The sequence below is a fragment of the Protopterus annectens genome, chromosome 1.part2 (assembly GCF_019279795.1).
Source record: "Protopterus annectens isolate FY-2018-M chromosome 1.part2, PAN1.0, whole genome shotgun sequence".
NCBI classification, from domain to species: Eukaryota; Metazoa; Chordata; order Ceratodontiformes; family Protopteridae; genus Protopterus; species Protopterus annectens.
In genome coordinates this window covers 1228666420-1228690941 of record NC_056727.1, presented here as the reverse complement: position 1 = coordinate 1228690941, position 24522 = coordinate 1228666420, and the positions used below count along the sequence as shown (strand labels likewise).

Here is a 24522-nt window from a genome sequence, read left to right as displayed (position 1 = left end):
ACTTGTGTATTTCGGCTCGAGCTGTCTGACAGTGCAAGCAGACGGACTATTATATTCTCAGCAGGATACAACCCATTCAGCTGAAGCTACTGTAGCAGTGATCAATATGATGAACACCCTTAATGTCACGTGACAGAATATGATCCTGTATTTTGGGTGTTTAAACCCGATACCTGTAATTATATAATGTGTGATATCCATTACATTTGAAAGTCCTTTCTAGCATCTTACTGCCATGTATTCACTTTTCCATTAATTCTTTTAAATGCTTAGCTCTCTTATATGTGAATAAAAGCATAGATATAATAGTTTAAGCTACTTCATTATTAGACAACAAAATGTCCACTTGTTACCGATGAGTGATTCAATCTAGAAAGTGTGTCATTTTCTTACTGAACTGTGTAATCAGTCAACAGTTGGTCATGACACATTTTCCGAACATCCACCACCTCATCAACTACTTGTGCATTTCCTTCACTAACGACAAGAATGGCATCAACAAAGCACCCAAAGAAACATGACCCTTAAACACTTAGAGGAACTTTTGCATCCAAATTTATTCATAAGATGGAAACCTGCAAGTACTTCAAAAACATTTTTAACATGAAACTTCTGCAGCATTCCTGACTACCAAGGAGTAAAATTACACACATTTCTCTCAAGGTTTTCCTCAATTATAAAACTACAGAAAAAAAAAATCCGTCTGTCTTCAATACTGTTTACAGAAACACAATTTCCAATTTCAGCTATCAGTCTTGATATTCATTACAATATAAGCTCCCTTGTAAAACCTTCCTAAGTTTCTGGAGTTAGCAACATCCATAAATCTTTTTTACACATGTAGGACCTGAATTGCCAGTGTCCTCTAAGTGTAGTTAAGGATATAATAATAGTTTTAAGCCACATGACTCAAGTACTTCATTTTCATGACTATTTTCAGTAATCTCAGAAAATCTGATTTAATACAACTATCTCAAAAGGATGATAAAACTTAAGTTGCCTTTAGGGAAGATCAGTCAATTTCTGGGGCATTAAGATCCCCAGCTATTATTACATGTTAATCTGTTTAGTCGTAAAAGTTATACTGGAGACCTGTAAAAAGAAACTAAAGTCCATCCTTACAAAAACAACAGCCAAAATTTCACTCTTGCATGTTCTAAAACTTTGTGAAACTCTTATGTAATCCCTTACATAAAACAAAGCATCACTTCCATATCTAATGTATTCAATATTTATGGTACCCAATGAATACTGGAATGGTGAATAATTACTATTAAACCATGTTTCTATTACAAAAACTATACTGTATTCTTCAAGGGTCATCTTTGCCTTAAATTCACAAACATTATTAAAGCTGCTAATGTTGTTAAAAATCACTTCTGTATGATATTTGCACTGCCCATACTAAACCTTTAACAAGTTAAAAAAAAAACAAAAAAAACAAAACTATTTTTGATCTAAATTTCCTAGTGTTTAAATTGCTTTGATCCAACTTAATACAAGTTTTATTCATAGGAAATGTGTAAGGAGGTCAGCAATCATGTATGTTTTGAATGGTTTTATGATTGTATTCAGTGATTAGTTCTACATTTTAGGGCATTTTTATGAGCAGTTTTACTGCATCAATATTTTTTTTTCAACTTGAATAAAGTTCTCCTTGGCACTTGCATAATTTTGACCATCACATTTTAAAGCCGTTAGCCTATAAAGAGGCCCATACAGCAATGTATTTGAAGCCCTTTGTTACTTCTTTCATACTGTAGTCATAAATCAAATGGGTCTCAGAGACCTTACAGGTTCCTTACCTCCCCTACGGGACTATACACCTACTAGGCCTTCTGTTATTCACATCTTCTTCACTGTGTAGTCTTAAGGCAGATGAAATCAGATACTAAATAACAGAAACAGACTAGGCAAAACTGTAGGATTTATAGCTTTTCAATAAATCAGACTTTAGTACTATTTTGCAAATGAAACTGAAGTAGGTTTAAACTAATACAAACACAAAACTGGGGACCATCATTAGAAGAAAGTTTTAAGCATATTATTCTCCAGCCTCAAACTCCTGTAATGTCTGAGCATTCACTCTGGCCACTGTTGTTGCCTCCTTGCCCTGCTAATAGTAAATGGTCATATCTGTGGACCACCTGTACTAGCACTGCAGTGGAAGGTTTCTTTCTTTAACTTAATACCTCTGTCCCATAAGTGGGGCCCATAGGTTCCCACAATGGAAATAAATGGTCACCATGAGCCACAGTTCCTTACCACTGTATCCACAGGGTGCATTCAGACTATATGTGTTTACCCTCCAGTAATATATGGGAGAAGCTCTTCTGAAGGTTGCATTTGAACTTCTCTGGCATAAAAGCATCCAACAGTTGCTCCCTTGAAGTCTTCACTACACACTTGGGTTAGATGACTGGGAATGTGGTCTGAGAGAATGATAGAAAACCCAACTTACCACCAGCAGAGTTAAATATGACATCTCAGTATCTATCTGTCTTGCTTCAGATTTCCACAATATGTAGACACACCCTAAGATCTGACAAGTCTACCATTCATTTTGAACAAAAAAGTTTCTTGCTCTTACATTAGAACGTGGTGCACAAGTTTTAATAAATTGGGCTACTGTTGGCCGAAGGAGGAGAAGAGGCAGAAGGCATGGCCGATGGCAGGAAGAGAGGAGAAAGTCTAGCACTGTGGTAGTGAGGGTCGGAACTTTAAATGTTGGTAGTATGACTGGTATAGGGAGAGAGCTAACTGATATGATGGACAGAAGGAAGGTTGGTATATTGTGTGTGCAAGAGACCAGATGGAAGGGGAGTAAGGCTAGGTGTATCGGCGGTGGGTTCAAATTGTTTTATCATGGTGTGGATGGGAGGAGAAATGGCGTAGGATTTATTCTGAAGGAACAGTATGCGAAAAGTGTTTTGGAGGTGAAAAGAGTGTCGGACAGAGTGATGTTTATGAAGATGGAAATTGATGGTGTAATGATGAATGTTGTTAGTGCATACGCTCCACAAGTTGGGTATGCAATGGATGAGAAAGAAAAATTTTGGAGTGAATTGGATGAAGTGGTGATGACTGTACCCAAGGGTGAGAGAGACTGGTGATTGGAGCAGATTTCAATGGGCATGTTGGTGAAGGGAACAGAGGAGATGAGGAAGTGATGGGTAGGTATGGTGTTAAACAAAGGAATACAGAAGGTCAGATGGTAGTGGATTTTGCGAAAAGGATGGACATGGCTGTGGTGAATACGTATTTTAACAAGAGGGAGGAGCATAGGGTGACATACAAGAGTGGAGGAAGATGCACACAGGTGGATTATATCTTATGTAGGAGGGCCAGTTTGAAGGAGATTGGAGACTGTAAAGTGGTGACTGGAGAAAGTATAGTTAGGCAGCATAGGACGGTGGTTTGTAGGATGACGTTGGTGATCAAGAAGAGGAGGAGGAGTGTGAGGGCAGCACCAAGGATCAAATGGTGGAAATTGAAAAAGGGTAATTGTGAGGTGGAGTTCAAAAATGAGTTAAGGCAGGCACTGGGTGGCAGTGAAGAGTTACCAAATAGCTGGGTAACTACAGCAGAGCTAGTAAGGGAGACGGCTAGAAATGTGCTTGGTAGGAAGGATGACAAGGAGACATGGTGGTGGAATGAGGAAGTACAGGAGAGTATACAGAGAAAGAGGTTGGCAAAGAAGAAGTGGGATTGTCAGAGAGATGAAGAAAGTAGACAGGAGTATAAGGAGATGAGGTGCATGGCAAAGAGAGAGGTGGCGAAGGCTAAGGATAAGGCATATGAAGAGTTGTATGAAAGGTTTGACACTAAGGAGGGAGAAAAGGACCTGTACCGGTTGGCTAGCCAGAAGGACCGAGCTGGAAAGATGCGCAGAAGGTAAAGCTGGTAAAGGATAATGAGGGAAACATACTCAAGCGAGGAGTGTGTGTTGAGGAGATGAAAAGAGTACTTTGAGGGGTTGCTGAATGAAGAGAATGAGAGGGAGAGAAGGTTTGATGATGTAGGGATAGTGAATCATGAAGTGCAATGGAGTAGCAAGGAGGAAGTAAGAATAGCTATGAAGAGAATGAAGAATGGAAAGGCTGTTGGCCCAGATGACATACCTGTGGAAGCATGGAGGTGTTTAGGTGAAATGGCAGTGGAGTTTTTAACCAGAATGTTTAATGAAATCTTGGAAAGTGAGAGGATGCCTGAGGAATGGAGAAGAAGTGTTTTGGTACCGATTTTTAAGAATAAGGGTGATGTGCAGAGCTGTAGTAACTACAGAGGGATTAAATTGATCAGTCACAGCACGAAGTTATGGGAAAGAGTAGTGGAAGCAAGGTTAAGAAGGGACGTGATGATTAGTGATCAGCAATATGGTTTCATGCTGGGAAAGAGCACTACAGATGCGATCTTTGCTCTGAGAGTGTTGATGGAGAAGTACAGAGAATGTCAGAAGGAGTTGCATTGTGTGTTTGTAGACTTAGAGAAAGCATATGACAGGGTGCCTAGAGAGGAGTTGTGGTATTGTATGAGAAAGTCAGGAGTGCCAGAAAAGTATGTAAGAGTGGTACAGGATATGTACGAGGGTAGTGTAACAGCGGTGAGGTCTGCGGTGGGAGTGACAGATGCGTTTAAGGTGGAGGTGGGGTTACATCAAGAATCAGCTCTGAGCCCTTTCTTATTTGCAATGGTGATGGACAGGTTGACAGACGAGATCAGACAGGAGTCCCCATGGACTATGATGTTTGCAGATGGCATTGTGATCTGTAGTGAGAGTAGGGAACAGGTGGAGTAGACCCTGGAGATATGCTCTAGAGAGAAGAGGAATGAAGGTCAGCAGGACTAAGACAGAATATATGTGTGTGAATGAGAGGGAGGATAAGAGGAATGGTGAGGATGCAAGGAGTAGAGGTGGCAAAGGTGGATGAGTTTAAAATACTTGGGGTCAATAGTTCAGAGTAACGGTGAGTGTGGAAGAGAGGTGAAGAAGAGAGTACAGGCAGGATGGAGTGGGTGGAGAAGAGTGTCAGGAGTGATTTGTGATGAGTACCTGTAAGAGTGAAAGGGAAGGTCTACAAGAGGGTAGTGAGACCAGCTATCTTATATGGGTTGGAGACAGTGGCTTTAACAAAAAGGCAGGAGTTTGAGCTGGAAGTGGCAGAATTAAAGATGTTAAGATTTGCACTGGGTGTGATGAGGGTGGACAGGATTAGGAATAAGTATATTAAAGGGTCAGCCCAGGTTGGAAGGTTTGGAGACAAAGCCAGAGTGGCACGATTACGTTGGTTTGGACATGTGCTGAGGAGGGGTGCTGAGTATATTGGGAAAAAGACGCTAAGGATGAAGCTACCAGGTAACAGGAAAAGAGGAAGGCCTAAGATAAGGTTTATGGATGTGGTGAGAGAGGACATGCAGATGGTTGGTGTGACAGAGCAAGACGCAGAGGACAGGAAGAAATGGAAACGGGTGATCTGCTGTGGCGACCCCTAACGGGAATCAGCCGAAAGAAGAAGAAGAAGATTAAGGTTTAGCTCCTACAATCTCTGACAAGCCCCTCCAAACATGTTCATCACTATTAAAAGCAGTAGTGAAGTTTCCCTGTAGAACTACAAAACAGCAGACAACTCCCTATCAAGAACCATTCATATAGACTCCAATACAAAGAACACACCAAATTACTATGAGCATATCCACAAAAACATTTTTTTTTTCTTTCTGCAATTAATTTGCAATAATGTCTACTGCCACAAATTCCAACTATATGGCAGCCAGACAAGGAATTTACTAGTACAGCCAGGAAGATAAGTGCCTTTACACATGTCCAAACCCTCTCTGTGAGGCATATCAGAGAAAAGAGGTGGAGGTGGGGTTACATCAAGTGTAGTAAACAAAGTCCCAAACCTTCACGCTTGGCTCACACACAATAAACCTGACATCCTGACTATTTCTGAAACCTGGCTAAAACCACACATTAAAGACTCTGAAATAGTTCCTCCAAACTACTCCATCATAAGAAAAGACAGACCTCACAAAAAAGGCGGAGGAGTAGCCCTTCTATATTCTTCCTCCCTAGTAGTTACTCCTTACAACAAACCTATTCCACACTTCAACAACGCCGAACTTCTCCTTACCCTACTACAAATCAATAATTATAAACACATATGTATAGCTTCCCTTTATATCCCCCCAGGGGATAATATCTCCACACTCGAACTTATCCTTTCCTGGCTATCCAGTAACATTAGTAATGAAACCATAATCCTAGGAGATGTAAACATTAACTGGGCCCTTATCCAGTCTCCTACAAACCCCATTAACATCAACCTCTATAATTTCTCACAACTAATCACTTCAGTAACTCACCCTGCCAAAACCTCCTCCAATGGGAGTATATTGGATTGGATTCTAGTCTCCCATCCTCACTATTTCACCAATAGTGGCACTCTTCCTGACCCACTTGGTGACCACATACCCACCTTTACCCAACGGCTTCCCACTATCCTTCAAAGAACCCATAACTATACTACTATCCGTGACCAAAAAAACTTCAACCCAAGAACCTTTTCAAACTCATTACAAGCAATTAATTGGAATTGTTTAAAAACACTACCTCTAAACAATGCAGTCTCATACTTCAACTCAACATTCATAAAATTACTAGACTCCCAAGCTCCCTTACGGACAAAGAGAATTAAAACTAAATCAGCCCCATGGCTCACCAAATGTACTCTTGCTACCATGAGACAGAGAGACAAAGTCTGAGCACGCTACCAAAAACATAAGATAGCACCACTCCATAACGAATATAAAATGCTCCGAAATAAAGTGAAAAAACTCATTACTTTTGATTGTCAAAACTACTTCTCTACACTCCAAAACCGTAATAAAAACAACCCTCAAAAATTCTGGAAAGGGATCTCTACTCTCCTCCACCCTAGTAAACCAGATACTCCTACCCCTGACCCAAATGCTCCTGAACTTGATTTAGCCACCCAATTTAACTCTTTCTTTATTGACTCTATCTCCAAATTGACCTCCTCATTCTCCAACACCTCCCTGCTATCCAATACCCCCCCACCCACCCCACTCTCTCTACTTCTTCATCCTACTCCCCACCCACTAACTCCTCTACCCCCTCTTCCACACAAACTCTATCCTCATCTCCACCACCCCATAATTCCCCCCCTCCTGACTGCACCCTCTTCTCATTAAATCCCATACCTACATCTACTATAAAGAAACTCCTTCAGAAATTGAAACCATGTACCAATGCTCCTGATAATATCCCTTCTTACTTTCTCAGTATAGCTGCTGATACTCTTGCCTACCCCATTAGCATCTTAATAAACCGCTCCCTACAAGAATGCACAGTTCCCCAAATCTGGAAACAAGCCTTTATTATACCTCTACACAAAGGTGGTAACAATAATAACATTACTAATTTTCGTCCCATAGCCATCCTGTCCCCCATTTCAAAAATCCTAGAAAAATGTGTCCAACTTCAACTTCTTCCTCACCTCCTAGACAGCCATCTTATAACTCCCACACAGCACGGTTTCTGACCCAATCATAGCACTATGACTGCCCTCCTCTCCTTCCTTGAAATTGTAAACAAAGCCCGTGACTCTGGACAAATTGTTTCCACCTTACTTCTTGACCTCTCCAAAGCCTTCGATACTATCTCACACAGCCTGCTCTTAACTAAACTCTCCAAATTTTACCTATCTTCCTCCTCTTTGAACTGGTTCTCTAGTTACTATCTAACAGAAATCAAGCTGTAAAATGGAAAAAAGCCACCTCCTCTTTCCTTAGTACCCCTACAGGAGTTCCACAAGGCTCCATACTGGGTCCTCTTCTCTTCAATATTTTTATTAACGACTTCCACAAATCGATCCCACTCTCTAGCATCATCCAATATGCAGATGATTCAACTATCATCTGTTCTGCCTCTTCTATCGCTACACTACAAAAACTCACTCAAGATGCCTTCTCTTCCACAGAGCAATGGATGCTAAGTAATCATCTAGCTCTCAATGCTACCAAGACCAAACTAACGTTATTTACTCCTTCTAAAGTCACTCCTCCCGACATGAATACATTCTTAATTACTAGTCAAAACAACTCACCTCTTGAAATAGTGTCAGAGACCAAACTACTTGGGGTCCAAATAGACAACCAACTTAAAGTTAACTCCCACCTGCAAATAAACATCAAAAAAACACATCAAAAACTTGGCATGCTTTATAGACAGAATGGCTACCTCACATCTGCTACTAAAATTACTCTCTCTACTTCCTTCCTTATCCCCTCCCTTCTCTATGGCGCCCCACTACTAACTAATCTCCAGTCCTTTTTTAAAAAACAGCTTACCTCCTGCTATAACAAAATCGCAAAATTCGCCACCAGCCATAAGTCCTCCACTCACCACTGTTTCTCCCTCCATAAACTAAAATGGCTAGAACTTCCCAATCAACTAACTTACACTCAACTAACTCTAGCCCATAAGCTTATTCTAAACCCCTCCCTCTGTCCCTCCCTTTCCTCTGCCTTTAAAATGCACCTACCTAACAGAGTTCTAAGGTCAAATAATCAAAATCTACTAGAAGTGCACAAACCTACTCATCCCCCAGGCAAAACCTTCTTTCCTTCAGCCTCGCTGCCTCTGGAACTCCCTACCTCCACTCATCCGCACCACCTCGAACCACTCTACCTTCAAAAAGTCTCTTTTCTTACATCTAGCATCACAGTGGGAATGCTCTTGCTCCCACCCTACATAACTAACACTACCTAATATCCTTCAGTACCATATCCTACTTTTATTTAGTTTACTTTGTTTGTTCTCTAATCTGTATTAATGTTTACATTTGTTCTACTGCTAGTATGTCTCTTCTCAAAGTATTTACTGTTATTACTGATATTCCATAATTGATAAGTTTTACTTTTAGTCTGCCTTCATACTATTAATAACTGTCTGTACCTACATTGTCACTGTCAAATGTTGAATGTACATTTTGTTTTGGAGCTTTTCTCCCCAGGACTCCATTGAAAACGGGTTCTTTATGGCCCAATGGACTATCCTGGTAAACCAACTGCAATAAATAAATAATAAGAGGCTGGCTAATCAAGCAGCATAGTTGTAGAAACAGTGCCAAATGCACAAGTAAAGCAAACTATTTCCCACACAAGTTTGGTCTCCCTCCCCAGTAATGAGGTGATACTCATCTCACGGGCGAATTCCTACTTCCAGGGTATAGTCCATCAAAATTCATCTTGCTCCTAACACTTAACTTGCATCATAACGCAAATCTACTTCTCATTTTGTCAATGGGACACCCATAAATGTAGCTCCAAACAACCTTTTTCAGGCTCGGTTCAAAACAACAACATGCACCTGGCCACCAGGCATTCAAAGGAGAACACACTACTGCCAGGGCATGGCTGCAGCTGCAGATCCCACTACCCTTGCCCCGGATGAGGATCTCTCATGCTTAAACTTGCTGATATCCGACCATTGCAGAAGTCGGGGGAGGTTCAACACAGACCACCAACTGCACCTCCCAGCCTAGTAATGTTGCTGGGCATGCCTAGGGATGTGTTTAAAGTAGAAAACCCCATGGCAACAATACACCTCTGACCCAGGATGCCTCATTGTCCTCACTGACCTAAACCCTTAGCTAAGAATGTACATGTCTAGGGACAGTAAAAGATGGGGCGACCCAGTGAATAAGGAGAGGCAGCAGGGTCAGTAGATGGGAAAAATAATCAAGAAAACCATTAGAGAACATCAGTTTGTTTTTCTGTTTTGTCTGGCATCTCCTTTTAGACCAATCTGCCAAAGGTGACCTTGTCAAAAGCACAGCACTCTCGACAATGTAAAAGTAAAAATCACAGGGGCATGAAACTCCAACATGATAAAATCAAGACGCCAAGAGATATCATCTAGGAACAAAATTAAACTGACATCTACATATCGGACCCCAGCTATGCCAACAGGCTTTTAGAGGGATTACTTTGTTACTATAGACAATGTCTGGTATCCTGTTAAAGACAACTGTGGTACACAGAGCAAAGTACTCTGCAGCCAGGCTACACTGTGTGGCATTGTTAAAATCCAGATATTTATGGACTAAGTATGTGCTTTTTTACTGTGGTCAAGAATTACTTTTTTATTACACAAACACCCAAATTTTAACAGAATACTATCTGGTAGTTGAGAAACTGGTGTTGAATTATGCTAAAGTGCTCCACACCATCTTTTGTAAGATCAAATCTGCACTACAGGGATATGCACTGAAACCAATATCTACATGCAAGTATGTTTAATCAAATCTTAACTGAAAGAGTATGTAATTGAAACACAGTTATACAACGTTGTTTACTCAAATTCCGTACACAGTTTTGTTAACTTCAAAAAAAGTTTCCAGAAAAGGCTTGCAAGATTGCCCCTTCCATGAAGTGTCGAATGCCGTTAGGGCACCCTTCATTCAGTATAACATTAGCAGTCTTCTGTTAAGAAGGGTTTGCACCCTGCTAAAGTTGTTTTTCTGTGCAGGCAATAGACACCTTTGGATGCCACTAGGTATGCTGTCACAACCATATGCAACACTGAGCTTGCAAACCAATGTTTCTACTAATGATAAAGGACACTTCAGTGTTAATGCAGTTCACTCTTGTTAAACACATTATGTCTTGAAAGTCAATGGATTTTTTTACCCATGAGCAGCTTATCCTCCACAGAAAACCATTCTGCTATTATTCTTTCAATGAAAACTAACCTATACTGGAAATCCTAGCAACTGACCTAGAAAAGTTGCCCTATAAACATGGATCAGGCCCTGCTACAAACCAGCTACTTGCAGAGCAAGGATGTCTCTAACCAAGTGGAGTACTGCCTTGGGGTAGCCTAGCTAAACAAAACAAAAAGGATTTTTTGGGCTTGCTTTACTTACCAGTACCCACATGCAGCTTCACTTCACTCTCCACCTACCCCATTCCTACTCATCAATTCATTTACACTTCTACTTATTCACTTCATTCCCTAACCAATAACTTCTTGCCTCACTAACCTCACCGTTTTACTTGACCCATTAAGTCTTCTACCCAACAGACTTTTGCTGTTCCTAAAACATCTCTATACTACATACAGATTAAATCCTTTAAAGACATTCTACCCTCTTCTTTCATTTCTCTCCCTCCAGCAGCTCATTTTCTCACTACCCTGACCACTACCACTAACTCTCAAACCATACAACTCACAGTCTATTCGTCCTCTTTCTTTTCTCTTACATATAGCCAGTCCACAAAAAGCACCTTATTGAACCTACACATCTCCTGCACTGCACATTTTCCACAAAGCCCTTACAGCGCACACATACAAACATGGTGGACTGCGGCTATGCAGCTTCTTCCAACCCTCATTAAGAAATCACAGAGCAGTCTTTTTCTGCATACATTTCAAAGCAATAATTCATCGGTTTGCTCAAAAGAAAAAAAAAGGCAGTTGTAACTCACTCATATTTAGTGCTGCTAGAGGCTATATATTCATGCCAACCATGGTCCCACTCATCTTCCTCCAATCATACTAACACATTCCAAAAACCTCACTTTAGATTAGAAACATTAGCAGTGTTAATAATTAAATGACCCTAACTTGAGCTTTGGTCAGATCGACATCCTGCAAAAAATGATAGCCTTATCAGAATCCTGGCTAAAAGGCTCCTCTCACATTCCCAAATAAACTACAATGTATAGAGTGAAAACAGGCCCCAGGTGATCTACATAGGATGGCACTACATTATGCATCAAAAATAATGCTAATCAAGCTCCCACTGTTACAGCAAATGCAGATCCCCCATAATGACATCCTCAACTAATTGGTAGCATAAACACTGCTTGGAGGAGATGAGAACATATTTATTACTGTAATCTATATTCCACCCAGTCCTCAGCTGCATTACCTACAAGCTACTCCTGACAACATTCTTCAACACACTAAGCAGCATAAACTGCTGAATGTAGGTGACGGTAACCTGAACTGATCAATCTCCCAGAAAAAGTTAAATGCATTAGCTGCATCCTACAATCTAAAACAGGTCTTCACCAAACGGACCAGCCCTAGTGCCGCTAACACAATGTACTAACAAAGTCCTGGTCATAGGTGACTTCATAGTAAGATACACTGACTCTCTGCTCACCAGACTGAAAAAAAAGCAATGGATTGCTCACTTGGGAGTCAATGACTTGAACTGCAGCTCCTTGGATCATTTGAAGAGGGACATGATGAAGCTCTCCGAATACTTATCTGGAAAATGAGTGAAACTAGTATAGAGTACTATCCTACCATTACCAAGAATGATCCTGCATTATAAAAACCTCTCTCTCTTCATGGCTTCTGTATATATTGACCAAGACTTTCTTCCCCAATACTGGCCTTTTTAGTCAAGGTCAGTCTCACACAGACAACCACAATCACAGAAAAGTAGCACTGCTCACTGCTAGAAGGCTAAACATAAAAGCTGCACTCCTTATAGGCATTACTAACCCTTGAAAATATTGATATATGCATAGTTACTGAAACACTATTTAAAAACAGTGAAAGTATCATAAACAGTACAGGGTTTTATAACCTACCACTCATTCAGACCAAACACCAAATCAGACATTTTAGCTGGTGGTGGGCATATCTGTTCTTAAAAAATTTCACCAAGACTTGTAAAGCAGGGCAATGATCTATAGCTCCAGCACATTCTTCTTATAATAAGAAAGATCCAGCACTACACAGCAACCAACTATCACAGCCTCTCTATGATACAAGCAAACCATGAGGCATATCTTAAATTGACATCCCTTAGCTGACCACAGCTCTAATATGGAACAAAGCAAACTTACTGTTGCCATATCTTTTTAGTTAAAAGACTCTGATATAGAGGATCGCACTATCTTACTTCACAGAATACAAGATACAGGCTTCTCATTGGATGCTGTCCAGTGGTTTGAAAGCACCTTTTCAACAGAACTTTGTTAGGCTTAATAACACCTACATCTCCAGGTCAACCTGGAAAGATGTACCTCAGTTAGGCATTTTCAATCCACCCCTCTTTACCATCTTCATATTATCTTCCCTGGGACCTCCTTCACACTAACTATATCTTATGTGTAAATGATGATGTCCTCATCAGAACCAACTTCAATACATCCCATCTCCAATATGAACTTCAGGACAATGTCATTACCATCTGGAATCAGCTTCACCTTGATAAAATTATTGCCAACACTTCACAAAAAAAAAAAAAAGCTCTGTCAGGTTATTTCGTACACCGCAATCCACTCAAATGACCACAAAACCCCCTTGGTGCACCACTTCCATGCATCAAAGAACAAAAATATGTAGGTCTTCTATGAGACCAAAACCTCACTTTTCCTCTTTTCATAAAAAACACACAAAGAACCTAACACAAAGTATAGATTATAGATTAATATTAGGCTAACTGCCCTTTTGGGCAATTTGAAGCCTAGCCAGTTACCCCATGTGAGAATCAAATCCTGCACGTTGTGTCTTTAAGGTAAGCACCTTAACCATTATGTCATCCTCCCATCCCTTATTATCACAGCTCAAAAAGTTCATACAAAATCTCAAATCTACTCAGCATCAAAACCAGAATCAATAACTATCAACATACTAATTCCCAGATTAGAATGCAATCTACCCATCACTGCCCTCTGCTCTACACAAAATCTCAATCGTTTGAAAAATGTGCACCTCATTTTATTCACATTTTAAGCAAAAATGACTACCACTGACCTGCAGTAAGCAAATGAAGTTGGTTATTAGTTGCTGTCAGGACTACTCCTTAACACTCTCACCTTCAAAATATTATGTACAACATATGGTCACCCACGCTTTAGTAAAATTAAAACCCCTTTCACACTCCTTAAAAAAGTTCAGAATTCCTGCAACTACAAGGGCCACCCTATACTCTTGCCCCAGTGAGAGATCCTTCTCCAAAATTGCTCCAGCAAGCTGGAACTGCTGGTTGTTAATGCAGACTTGGTCACCATTCAAGATTCTTCTTTGAACTTTCCTGTTAAAGGTGCTACTGGTGCCTTAAAACTTACAGAGCCCAGAGAGACTGTTAGCTAAGGGTGACCGCTTGTGGTTTCCAGAATCAGGTCAGAGGCACATGAAAGATGGTCTCTTGCTTATTTTGCCTCTGTTCTGTGGACCTAACCATCTTTTCCCGATCCTGGCCTTGAACGGCAGGTGCTGCCACCAGCCCTTACTGGATGAAAGGTATGAGGGTGAATATCCTGTGGCTATGCTCATGGTAGAAGGGAGGAGATGTTCAGCTGTTTCACCATAATAGTATGATAGGAATGCATAAAGCATCACCAAATGTTCACTCTTCTAGAGGCAAGAGAACTCTTTATCCAAGTTTATATTTTCCTGCATTAATAAAAATAATTTTCCTGGCTGCTATGATATCTAATCCCTAGGTGTCGCCTTCCATTAAGGAAGTAATGTGCTATGTGGGACAGAATATCAAAGCCAACCCAACCCAACTCTAAGGAAAAAAAAAAGTGTGTGTATGGGGGGGTAGTGAAGCAGACTAATTTCAGTCACAATACGAGTGACATGAGATCCTAAAATTAATGCATTTCAACATACAGTACAAAATGTTCACATTTCTTATGTCTTACTCTGCACGTATTTTGTAGTCCTTCTTCTTCTCAAGCAGACCAAGACGCTTTCTAAATCCAGGCTGAAACACAAAGAAATGAAAGGCCAACTTTAGGAACTATGCAATATATAAGTAAAAACACCAGGAAAAGTATTAAAATGTTTTAAGACAAGAAACCTTAACAAAAGACTCTTGCACATCAGACTAGACAACTACAAACCAAGCCGTGCAAGTTTTATAACCCAATGTACAATTCCAGCATCTTAAACCTACATGATCATATCCCTGAATATGGCTGCAATACCTTTAGATAAGATGTGCAATGAAAAAAAAAAAAAAGGATTTCAAAACAGTGTAAAAAAAACTTGTGCATGTGGAAGATTTTCAATTCATATATATCTAGTTAAATCACTGTAGTTAATAAGATCAGATTTCTAGTTTCTCTAACAATGAGATCAATTTTCAGTTTTTTTTTTTTTTTATCAATGTGAAAGCTACAAAGGAAGTCATGTTAGCTGAAGGATACCATTATATAACTTTTTGGCATTTAGTTTTAGTCCATGGTTTTGACAACAGCTATTTTGTTTGGGACAAACCCTCTTGGAGGTTCTTGGTGCCCTCTGAGGAGTTTATGATAGCACTACAAACTTGGTCAGCCACAAACCCTTAATATTATTAGCACTGGCATCCATGGTCAAAAGATGGGTACTGGCATTTGGTGCAGCGGTAGCGTTGTTGCCTCACGGCAAGAGGTTCTCCCGTACAATTCTTGGCTGGAGTGCGGGGAGTGCCTTCTGTGTGAAGTCTGCATGTCCTCCCCGCTGTTGGGTGGCATTCGAAAGACATGCGTAAATGGGCGTGCCTTCGTTGAAGGTTGGACGTCGAGCTGGCACCTCAGCGTTCATGAAAATCTTCTGCCAATGATTAGCGGACCAGAGTTCCGCTGTGGCGACCCCTTAACCGGGAAAAGCCGAAAAGACAAACATGTCAGAGTCCACTTCTACTAAACAACTGAAGGATGGTTGTTCCAGTAGGCTGGACATAATTTAGACAAAACTCTTCCTTCTAAAAGTTGTGCTGAAATGGTGTCTTTTCAGGGTTAACACACAGTCCAAAAAGGTGGTGCTTGCAGAAAGCTTTGAAGCTAATGGGCAACATAAATTTATATAAAGTATTTTGAAAAGGAAAGTAGCAATACTAATGTTAGCATTTTATGGGTAGCCAATTTACATTCTTCAAAATTAGCCATCAACGGGTTTTGGGCTAATCTAAAAACAAAACAGTACACTTGGTTAACAATAATTTGGAGTATGGTGCTGTTTACAGAGGAACTGATACAGCATATTTGAATTTGAGTACTACTGTGTTTACTGCTCGAGCATTTCTGCCTCAGGAAAGAGTAAACTAGAAATTCTGTAGTACAGTTTTACCTGATAAAGTACCTTACCTAGATGGTTCTGTTTGTGTTGTAAATTCCTGGAGCAACTTTTGCTTCCATACACAGATTTCCAGAATGACCGTGTGAGGCAAGTGATAGTGCTACACATACCAGAAGGTGATAATAGGAGATTTCACACACCAAAATAAAAGGGAATTACAAGTATTACAATGAGAAATATTTGACTTTTCTGTGTGGCACTGTCCATCTGTAAGCAATGAAAGAAGGCACATTCATTCATTCTCCATTTATATTTTATATCTCCATTTATATTTTATAACTCAATGCATGCTCAAAGGAAGCCAAACCCTACCCTAGTACTCAGTCAGTACAAGGCAAGGAACCTTCTTCTGAGTGGGGTGCCAATTCCTCCCAGGACATACACACACTCATCTGGCATGAACACCTACAGGCAATTAAGAAGAGCACCAAACTGACCTATGGCACATTGTTGGGATAGTGAAGAAAACATGAGCACCTAGTAAAAAGAAATAATGATATTGTGTTTTGCTTACTTAAATGTATTTTCCAGGAAGGGTATTTATCCAAATGGACCATTTTCAGAACAAGCCAGGGAGTATAAAACACTGAACAATTTGAACAATACAGGATGTTAAAACCATTACAGACAAAGCACAGAATATACACTTCAGAAAACAGTAATGATAGCAATATAGTCACTTACAAATGTGATCCCTCATAACATGGATAAAGAAAGCCTACCAGGAGCGCTGTTCACTGACCTTACCAAAGTTGTTCATCTTATTGGACCACCTCCTGCTCTTTCATTCCCTTTAAGAAATTGGGATTAGCGCTAACACTGTCACCTGGTTCCAACATTTCTTAAATAGGGATGAGCCTACTTTGACTCAAATACCCGTCACCTCCAGACCCTTTACAAAGCTGTGCCCCAGAGATTCATACTCACCTCACTATTTTCAATCTTTATTAAAAAATTACTCACCAATCTCCAAAACTTTCCTATCACTCTTTGTACAGATAACATGGTTATTCTTCAAACAAGTCCCTCAACATTCAGCTATTCAAACACAGCTTCAATCTCACATCCTCTCCCTTAATTCCAAGCTAAACAACAATAAGCTAACTTCTAAGTCCCTCCAAAACAAAAAGCATAATATCTGGAACCTTACAGAAGCTGTAAATAAAACTCCTAAAAATCTCAGCATCACAGATCATAATGATTCCCCAACAGGAAAAAAATGCCCTTTAAATTTTATTTATTTATTTATTTAAATTCGTTGACTGGGAGTGTCCGACTGGACGTGGGTCCATTTTCAATGGAGGCCCGGGGAGAAAAGCTCCACAGTAAAATAAACAGACCGTAGTTACATTGCGATTAACAATTTAACATAGAAATTACTTACAACATATTTACAGATGAAGAACATAGTACATCAATAGACAACTAGAATCTTTATCTGTGAAGTACATAACAGGCATTAACAAATGTAACAATGAGAAGTTCCTGCTGTATAATAAGTACTAGGCTTATGAGCATCTGAGCTTGCTATCATCAAGGTAGTTAGTGGAGGTGAAAGAAAGGTAGTAGTTGGATGGGGTGGATGATATTAGAGTGGGAGTTGCAAGGGCATAGCCAGCATGGTTTTAGGTGCGCTTTTAATAAAGTTTTGAAGTTGGTGCATGATGGTACGGAGGTAATTGTGGGTGGGAGTGAGTTCCATAATTTGGCTATGGCGCAAGAGAATAGTGCTTCACCAGCAGAGTTATTGGCTTTAGTGATCTGCAAGTGATTTTTGTTGCTGGATCTTAGTGGTCTGGTGGTGCGATAGGGCTGGAGTAGATTCTGGAGGGATGGGACATTTAGTGGATGGTTTACTAGTTTGTGGGCGAGTGAGAGTTGATACCACTGAAGGAGGTGAGGGAGTTCAAGCCAGCCCAGTTCAGCAAGTGAGAAACAGTGGTGACTACGGTAGGATGCCCCTGTGGCGAATTTGGCAATTTTGTTGTAGCAGGTCTCTAGCGTTTTAGATCACATTGCCTTAGGTTGGTATATACTGGAGAGGCATAAAGTAGGGTGGAGATAAGGTGGGAATTTGCTATTGAAATCTTTGCTGCTTTGGTGAGAAATTGTTTATTTCTGTATAATGCTCCTAGTTATTTGTGGACTTTTTTTATGGTCATGGATATGTGAATGTCAAATTTTAGTTTATTGTCTATTTCCACTCCTAGCAATTTGGTGTGTTCAGTTGGGTATATAGTGGTGTTGTCTTTTGCTGTGATGTTAAAGTGAGAGTTGTTTTGAGTATGTTTGGTGGGTTGGAAGATGAGTAGTTTAGTTTTGTTTGGGTTGAGTATTAATTGGGCATCGGATAATCATGTTTCAACAGAGGAAAAGGCTTCCTGTATGACTTTTTGCAGTTTGGGTAGGGACTGGGCTGAGCAGATGATGGTGGAGTCATCTGCGTATTGGATGAGTGTGCCATGTTTGGTGGCAGAGGCTAGATTATTGGTGTAAACACAGAAAAGTAGGGGTCCAAGGATAGATCCTTGGGGAACTCCTATGGAGACAGGTAGTTGGGGAGATATGTCATTCTGCCATACAATGGATTGTTGGCGGTCAGACAGGTAACTCTGAAACCAGTTGGTGACTGATTGTGAGAAGGATAGGTTATTGAGGACAGAGATAAGTTGTTTGTGTGGGACCATGTCAAATGCTTTAGATAGGTCTAGGAAAGTAGCAGAGGAGAGATAGCCATTGTTTTTATGCTGAAGGATAGTGTTAGTAAAGGAGAGTAAGGCAGTGGTGGTGCTATGGTTTGGTTGGAAACCATGCTGAGTACTGGAAAGGAGGTTGTTAGTAAGGAGGTAGTGTGAGACCTGAGAGTGTATGCATCTCTAGTATTTTGGAGAGTGGAGAGAGAATAGCTATGGGGCGGTAATTGGTTAGTTCTGCAGAGGGTCCGCCTTTGTGGAGGGGAATTATATGTGAGACTTTCCACAATGTGGGAACGTAACTTTCTGACAGAGATCGGTTAATCAAGATGGATACTGGGTAGGCCAGAGCATCAGCTGCGATTTGTAGGTATTCACTTGGGAGGTTGTCTGCTGCTAATTTGGTGGGTTTAAGTTTAGTTCAGAGTTTTTTTATGTTGGAGATAGGTACAGGAGAAAAAGAGAAGGCAGTGGGGAGATTACTAGTTGAAGGTGTGGGTTGGAGGGAGGGGTTGTGTTGTTTAGCTAGTGATAGTATGGTTTGGGTGAAGTGTGTGTTGAATGAGGTAGCAATATTTTCTGAGGAGTGAGGGATGTTAGGAGGAGGGGTACTGACTTTACCTGGATGGAGGATGGAGTTTATGGAGGACCAGAATTGTTTGGGTCTGTGTTGTGAGGAGTCTAGGGCAGACTGGTAGTATTGGAATTTGTCCCGTTTTATTAGCTTTTTGACTATTGCGTAGTTCTAGGAATGTTTGTCTAGCTGCAGGGGTTTTGGTTTTGCGCCAGTGCTCCCAGGCTTTATCCCAGTTTTTCATTTCTGACTTAGTGGTTTTCTGTAGCCATGGGGAGGGTTGTGCTTTGGTTCTGGAAAATCTTATGGGGGCATGGTAATTAAGGATGTTCAGGAAGGTAGTATTAAAAAATTCAACTGTGTCATCTAGACTGAGGTACTTTAGAGCATGCCAGTTACATTCTTTGAGGGATGAGATGAATGTGAGTGGGTTAAAGTTTATTTTTTTACGTATTTGACAATAGATGACAGGTTTAGCTTGGTACAGGTATTTTTTGAGCAGGAATATTGGGGAGTGATCACTGAGGCTAAAGTTTATTTTTTTACGTATTTGACAATAGATGACAGGTTTAGCTTGGTACAGGTATTTTTTGAGCAGGAATGTTGGGGAGTGATCACTGAGGCTAAAGTTTATTTTTTTACGTATTTGACAATAGATGACAGGTTTAGCTTGGTACAGGTATTTTTTGAGCAGGAATGTTGGGGAGTGATCACTGAGGCTATCTGATAAGCAGCCTGTTATATATGACCCTAACCCCAGCAAAAAAGACCACAGTGAAGAACTTCTCAAAAGCAAACTTCACACTTCTTAAGACTGGAGTGGTATCCTTCAAGGCCCCCGAGCCAGTGGAAACCACACCCACGCTGCTGAAACCCTTACAAATGCCTTCTACGAGCACTTCCAGGAATGTATGGATCAAGCAATCCCTAATAAAATCAAGACCCTTTCCACCAAAGGCAGGCACCCGGTCTGGTGGACCCCAGCCATAAACAAACTCTACAACAAGAGGAGAAAGCTACTACATGACAGAGCAAAATCCCTAAAAGGGAAGGCATCTCTGATCAATACTAGCAAAAAACTACGATCACTCATAAAATCATTCAAGGCCAACTTTGAGAGAAAAATCACTAAAGACACAAAAGACAATCATAAGGCCTTCTTTAGCTATGTTAGAAACCTGGGTGGAAACTCCCAGATATGCTCAGAATTAGTCCAAAATGATACAAAAATCACTGAACCCACAGACATTGCCAACATACTGGCGGACAGGTTCAGTGCAAATTTCTCCCCTCCCTCCCCCCCAAAAGGAGAAATATCTATCCCACCAGAGTCTAGCCTCCCAAACATCTCAGATGCCCAGGTGAGAGCTGCTCTCTCTAAAGCAAAAAACACAGCATCAATGGGACCGGACGGTGTCCCCGGCTGTGTGATACACAAACTCAATGTGGAACTAAACCCACACATAAGGCCGCTGTTTAATCTTTGCCTTACTACAGGATACGTACCCAGAGAATGGCATACGGCAACTGCGGTCCCACTCCACAAAGGTGGTGCTTCTACGGACCCTGGAAATTACCGCCCCATAAGCTTTACGAGCCTTGTCTGCAAAGCTATGGAGAGGATCATAATGGAACTCATAAATAAAGACATTGGGGACCTACAGACACTGGATCCTACCCAATTTGGCTTTGTCAAGGGCAGATCCTGCCTCTTGAACTTGGTCGACTTTTTCGAAACAGTCACTAAGGCCATTGATGAGGGTAAGGCAGTTCACACAGCCTACCTTGACCTAGCAAAAGCGTTCGACACAATATCCCACTTGGGCATCATAGAAAAGCTCACCAGCTTAGATGTAAACCCATATGTCACAAGATGGGTTGCAAACAGGCTCAAGGACAGAACACACAGGGTTAGAGCTGCTGGTGCCATGTCAGACTCTAAGCCGGTCACGAGCGGTGTCCCACAGGGCTCAGTCCTGGGCCCACTCTTGTTCGGCATTTATTTTTCTGAAGTGCAGGCAAACATAGGGGGATTGTGGCTGACAAAATTTGCAGATGACTGCAAACTGGGCACCATAATTGACACTCCATCAGACACAGACATCCTCCAGAGAGGTCTCATAGAAATGGATAACTGGTGCCAGAGCCATGGCCTTAAGCTAAATGCCAAAAAATGTATAGTCATACCCTTTGGGAAAAACAAGGTAACCCTTAATTACCACATAGGTGATAATCCATTAAACACGGAAGAAGTTATCAGGGACCTGGGGACCCAAATTGACAGTAACCTCTCTTTTGACACTCACATTGCCAAAGTGGTTAGGAAGACCTTCTACATTGCCCACCTCATCATGAAGGGATTCACATCCAGATCAGGAGAGGTCATTGTACCCCTGGACTCTTCACTTATCAGACCAATGATTGAGTACAACGCCCCATTCGGAATGTACCTTACCCGACACCTGCAGCAGTTGGAAAGACCCCAAAAGTTCCTCACCAAAAGGATAAAGGGGCTCAAACATATGTCATACGCTGCCCGACTGAAGAAACTCCAGCTCTATTCAGTCGCATACCGTCTGCTCAGAGGTGATCTGTGCCTGACATACAAGGCCATGTCCAACCCGGAATTAATGGACATGCTCCACCTCAAAAAATCCAAATCCACCAGAGCCACGAGAGCAAGAGACTTAAACCTCAACAGGGATATAAATAGGACGTGCTGGAGGGACAGATTCATCACCCAGAGACTCCCTACACTATGGAACAGAATCCCAGTCCATGTGAGGCAGAGCCCCTCACTGACTCTGTTCAAGAGAAATCTTGACGAGTGGATGGGAGATCGTAGGTTTACCCCGGGAATCATCTCTGTGTCACTGCTGGACAGAGGCACAGCAAACTAATGTGTATAGTATTCTCATCCTAAGGGGTGGTGAAAGCCACACACACTCTGGCTACGCTTATAAATGCCCTAGGGCAGATAGCCTAGTATGAACCTGTGATCCTATGAACTGGGGGTTCTTACTGACTAGTATTCAGTCCAGGGTAGTGTGCTTGCTGGAGTTTTTATTTATCCTTGTTGGTGACTGGACTAGTTGGGTGAAGCCATGAAGGTGTACATGATGGGTTGGATTGTTGCCAGAACAGGATTGCCACTCAATATTGAAATCACCTAAGATGACAGTTTCTTGGGGGAGATGGTGGGTAGACCAGCTGAGGAGGTTTTCTAGTGGAGGGATGTTTTGGCCAGGTGGGAATAGTTTTTATGGCCGGTTGGTAATAATGGAGAACACTGGACCACACCAGTGTTTTTGCGTAGCTCTCAGAACACTATGGCACTTGCATACCATCTAGGAGCTGCTGCATATCATGTTGGTCACAGCACTCAAAGTCCCTGTTCAATAAACAGGGGCAAAGCTAACAGGCAGAAAATCCATTATTGTTACTCATATCTCTCAGAAGGTTAGGGCAGCTGTACAACATCCAAGAGCTACTGCATATCATTTTAGCCACAGCTCTCAATATCTTTGCTCCATAAACAAGGTAGAAAATCCATTACTGTTACTCATACTTCTAAAATGACCTCATTATGAAGAATTTGAAGGGCATGTTACGCATTCAGTGTTAAGATTTTTTTCTAATTAATGTCATGGACAGCCGAGGCGGCCACGGTGGTGCAGCAGTTAGCATTGCCACCTCACAGCAAGAGGTTCTCCAGTTCGGTTCTTGGCTGGGGTGTCTTCTGTGCGGAGTCTGCATATCCTCCCTGTGGTTGCGTGGGTTTCCTCCGGTTTCCTCCCACATCCCACAGACATGCTGTAGGTGGATTGGACACTCTAAATTGGCCCTAGGTGTGAGTGTGTGCCTTCTGTGGAAGGCTGGGCACCGGGCTGGCAACTCGACACCATAAAAGACCCCACTGCCAATCATAAGCAGACAGGTGATCCGCTGTGGCGACCCCTAACCGGGAAAAAGCCAAAAGAAGAAGAAGAAAGAAAGAATGTCATGGACAGCCAAGAAATATGCTCAGCAATACTGAAAAACTGTCTACTTTTATCATAATGGAACGTACTGGACTTTGCATAACCAAGTCATTCTTTATTCTGGATTTGCACTTACTCGCAGTCCAGTGTTATCCATTATAGCCACTCACTTTAACTTCCAAAGACACTAAAAACACCAGGAAAAATATCCATTTGCTTTTATTCTAGCCCTGGAAAACATCTCAGTTTCTCACCAGAGCAGCTAGAGCTGTGATAGTGAAACAGTCATCCTTGCTGAACTTAAACACAGGCTCTCTATCATAGCCATAGTTTCTAAAAATTAATCCACTCTACAGTCCACTGAAAGCAAAATCTGTTGGTTCTTTTCCAACAACCCCCGCGAAACACCAGTGCACCAAGTTCTCCAAAGCCAAATGGATGCCAGTCTCCTACAAAGTTGAGCTACTCCTAAAGTCTGTTCTTTTCAAACTACTTCAACCAAATGCCTTCTCACCTCTTGCAGCCAAACTCCACAATAAAACCACCACCCATAAAGTACAGTTGTGTAAAATCTTACCATAATGGCAGATGTTCTTGCCTTCACCACTGCAGTATTCCTTACAAATGGGAGATTCCCTGCAGTGATGGCAACCGTCCAGCCAGCTTACCAAAGTCTGCTATTGCTTTAAGGTGCATAAAGGTGACATTCAGGTGTACCATCCTTAGAAAGGAGTGCCCCAGTAGGAACAGCAGTCCAAGGAAAACCAAGGAGAACCTGCACATCCAGGAAGGAAAACAGACCAGGGGGGATGGAGGGAGGGAGTGAATACTGCAGCCGTGAAGGCAAGGACATCTACCATCATGGTAAGATTTTACACAACTGTACTAAGATTTTACACAACTGTACTGTGTCCTTACATTCATCTCTGCAGCATTCCTTACAAATGGGAGAGTGGCAAAGTTCAAGAAGAAACATGGAAGGAGGAAGCAACAGAGCCCTTAAAGAAGCCATGAAGAATGGCAACAGTAAAACCAGCTCTAGCTCTGCAGATACCATCCAACTGGTAATGTTTGGTAAAGGTATGCACAGAAGTCCAGGTAGCAGCTTCAAGAATAGAATTAGCATCTAAACCTTTGAAAAAAGCATCAGAAGAA

General features: G+C 41.4%; 1 protein-coding gene across 1 annotated transcript in view; it reads right to left on the bottom strand.

Annotated features, from left to right (window-relative positions):
- UTP11 (UTP11 small subunit processome component) overlaps positions 1-24522 on the bottom strand; it is a 264149-nt gene that overhangs the window by 233586 nt on the left and 6041 nt on the right. The window contains exon 2 of the mRNA XM_044060088.1: positions 14701-14762. Coding sequence (XP_043916023.1) covers positions 14701-14762 — 62 coding nt within the window. The remainder of the gene's footprint in view (positions 1-14700; positions 14763-24522) is intronic.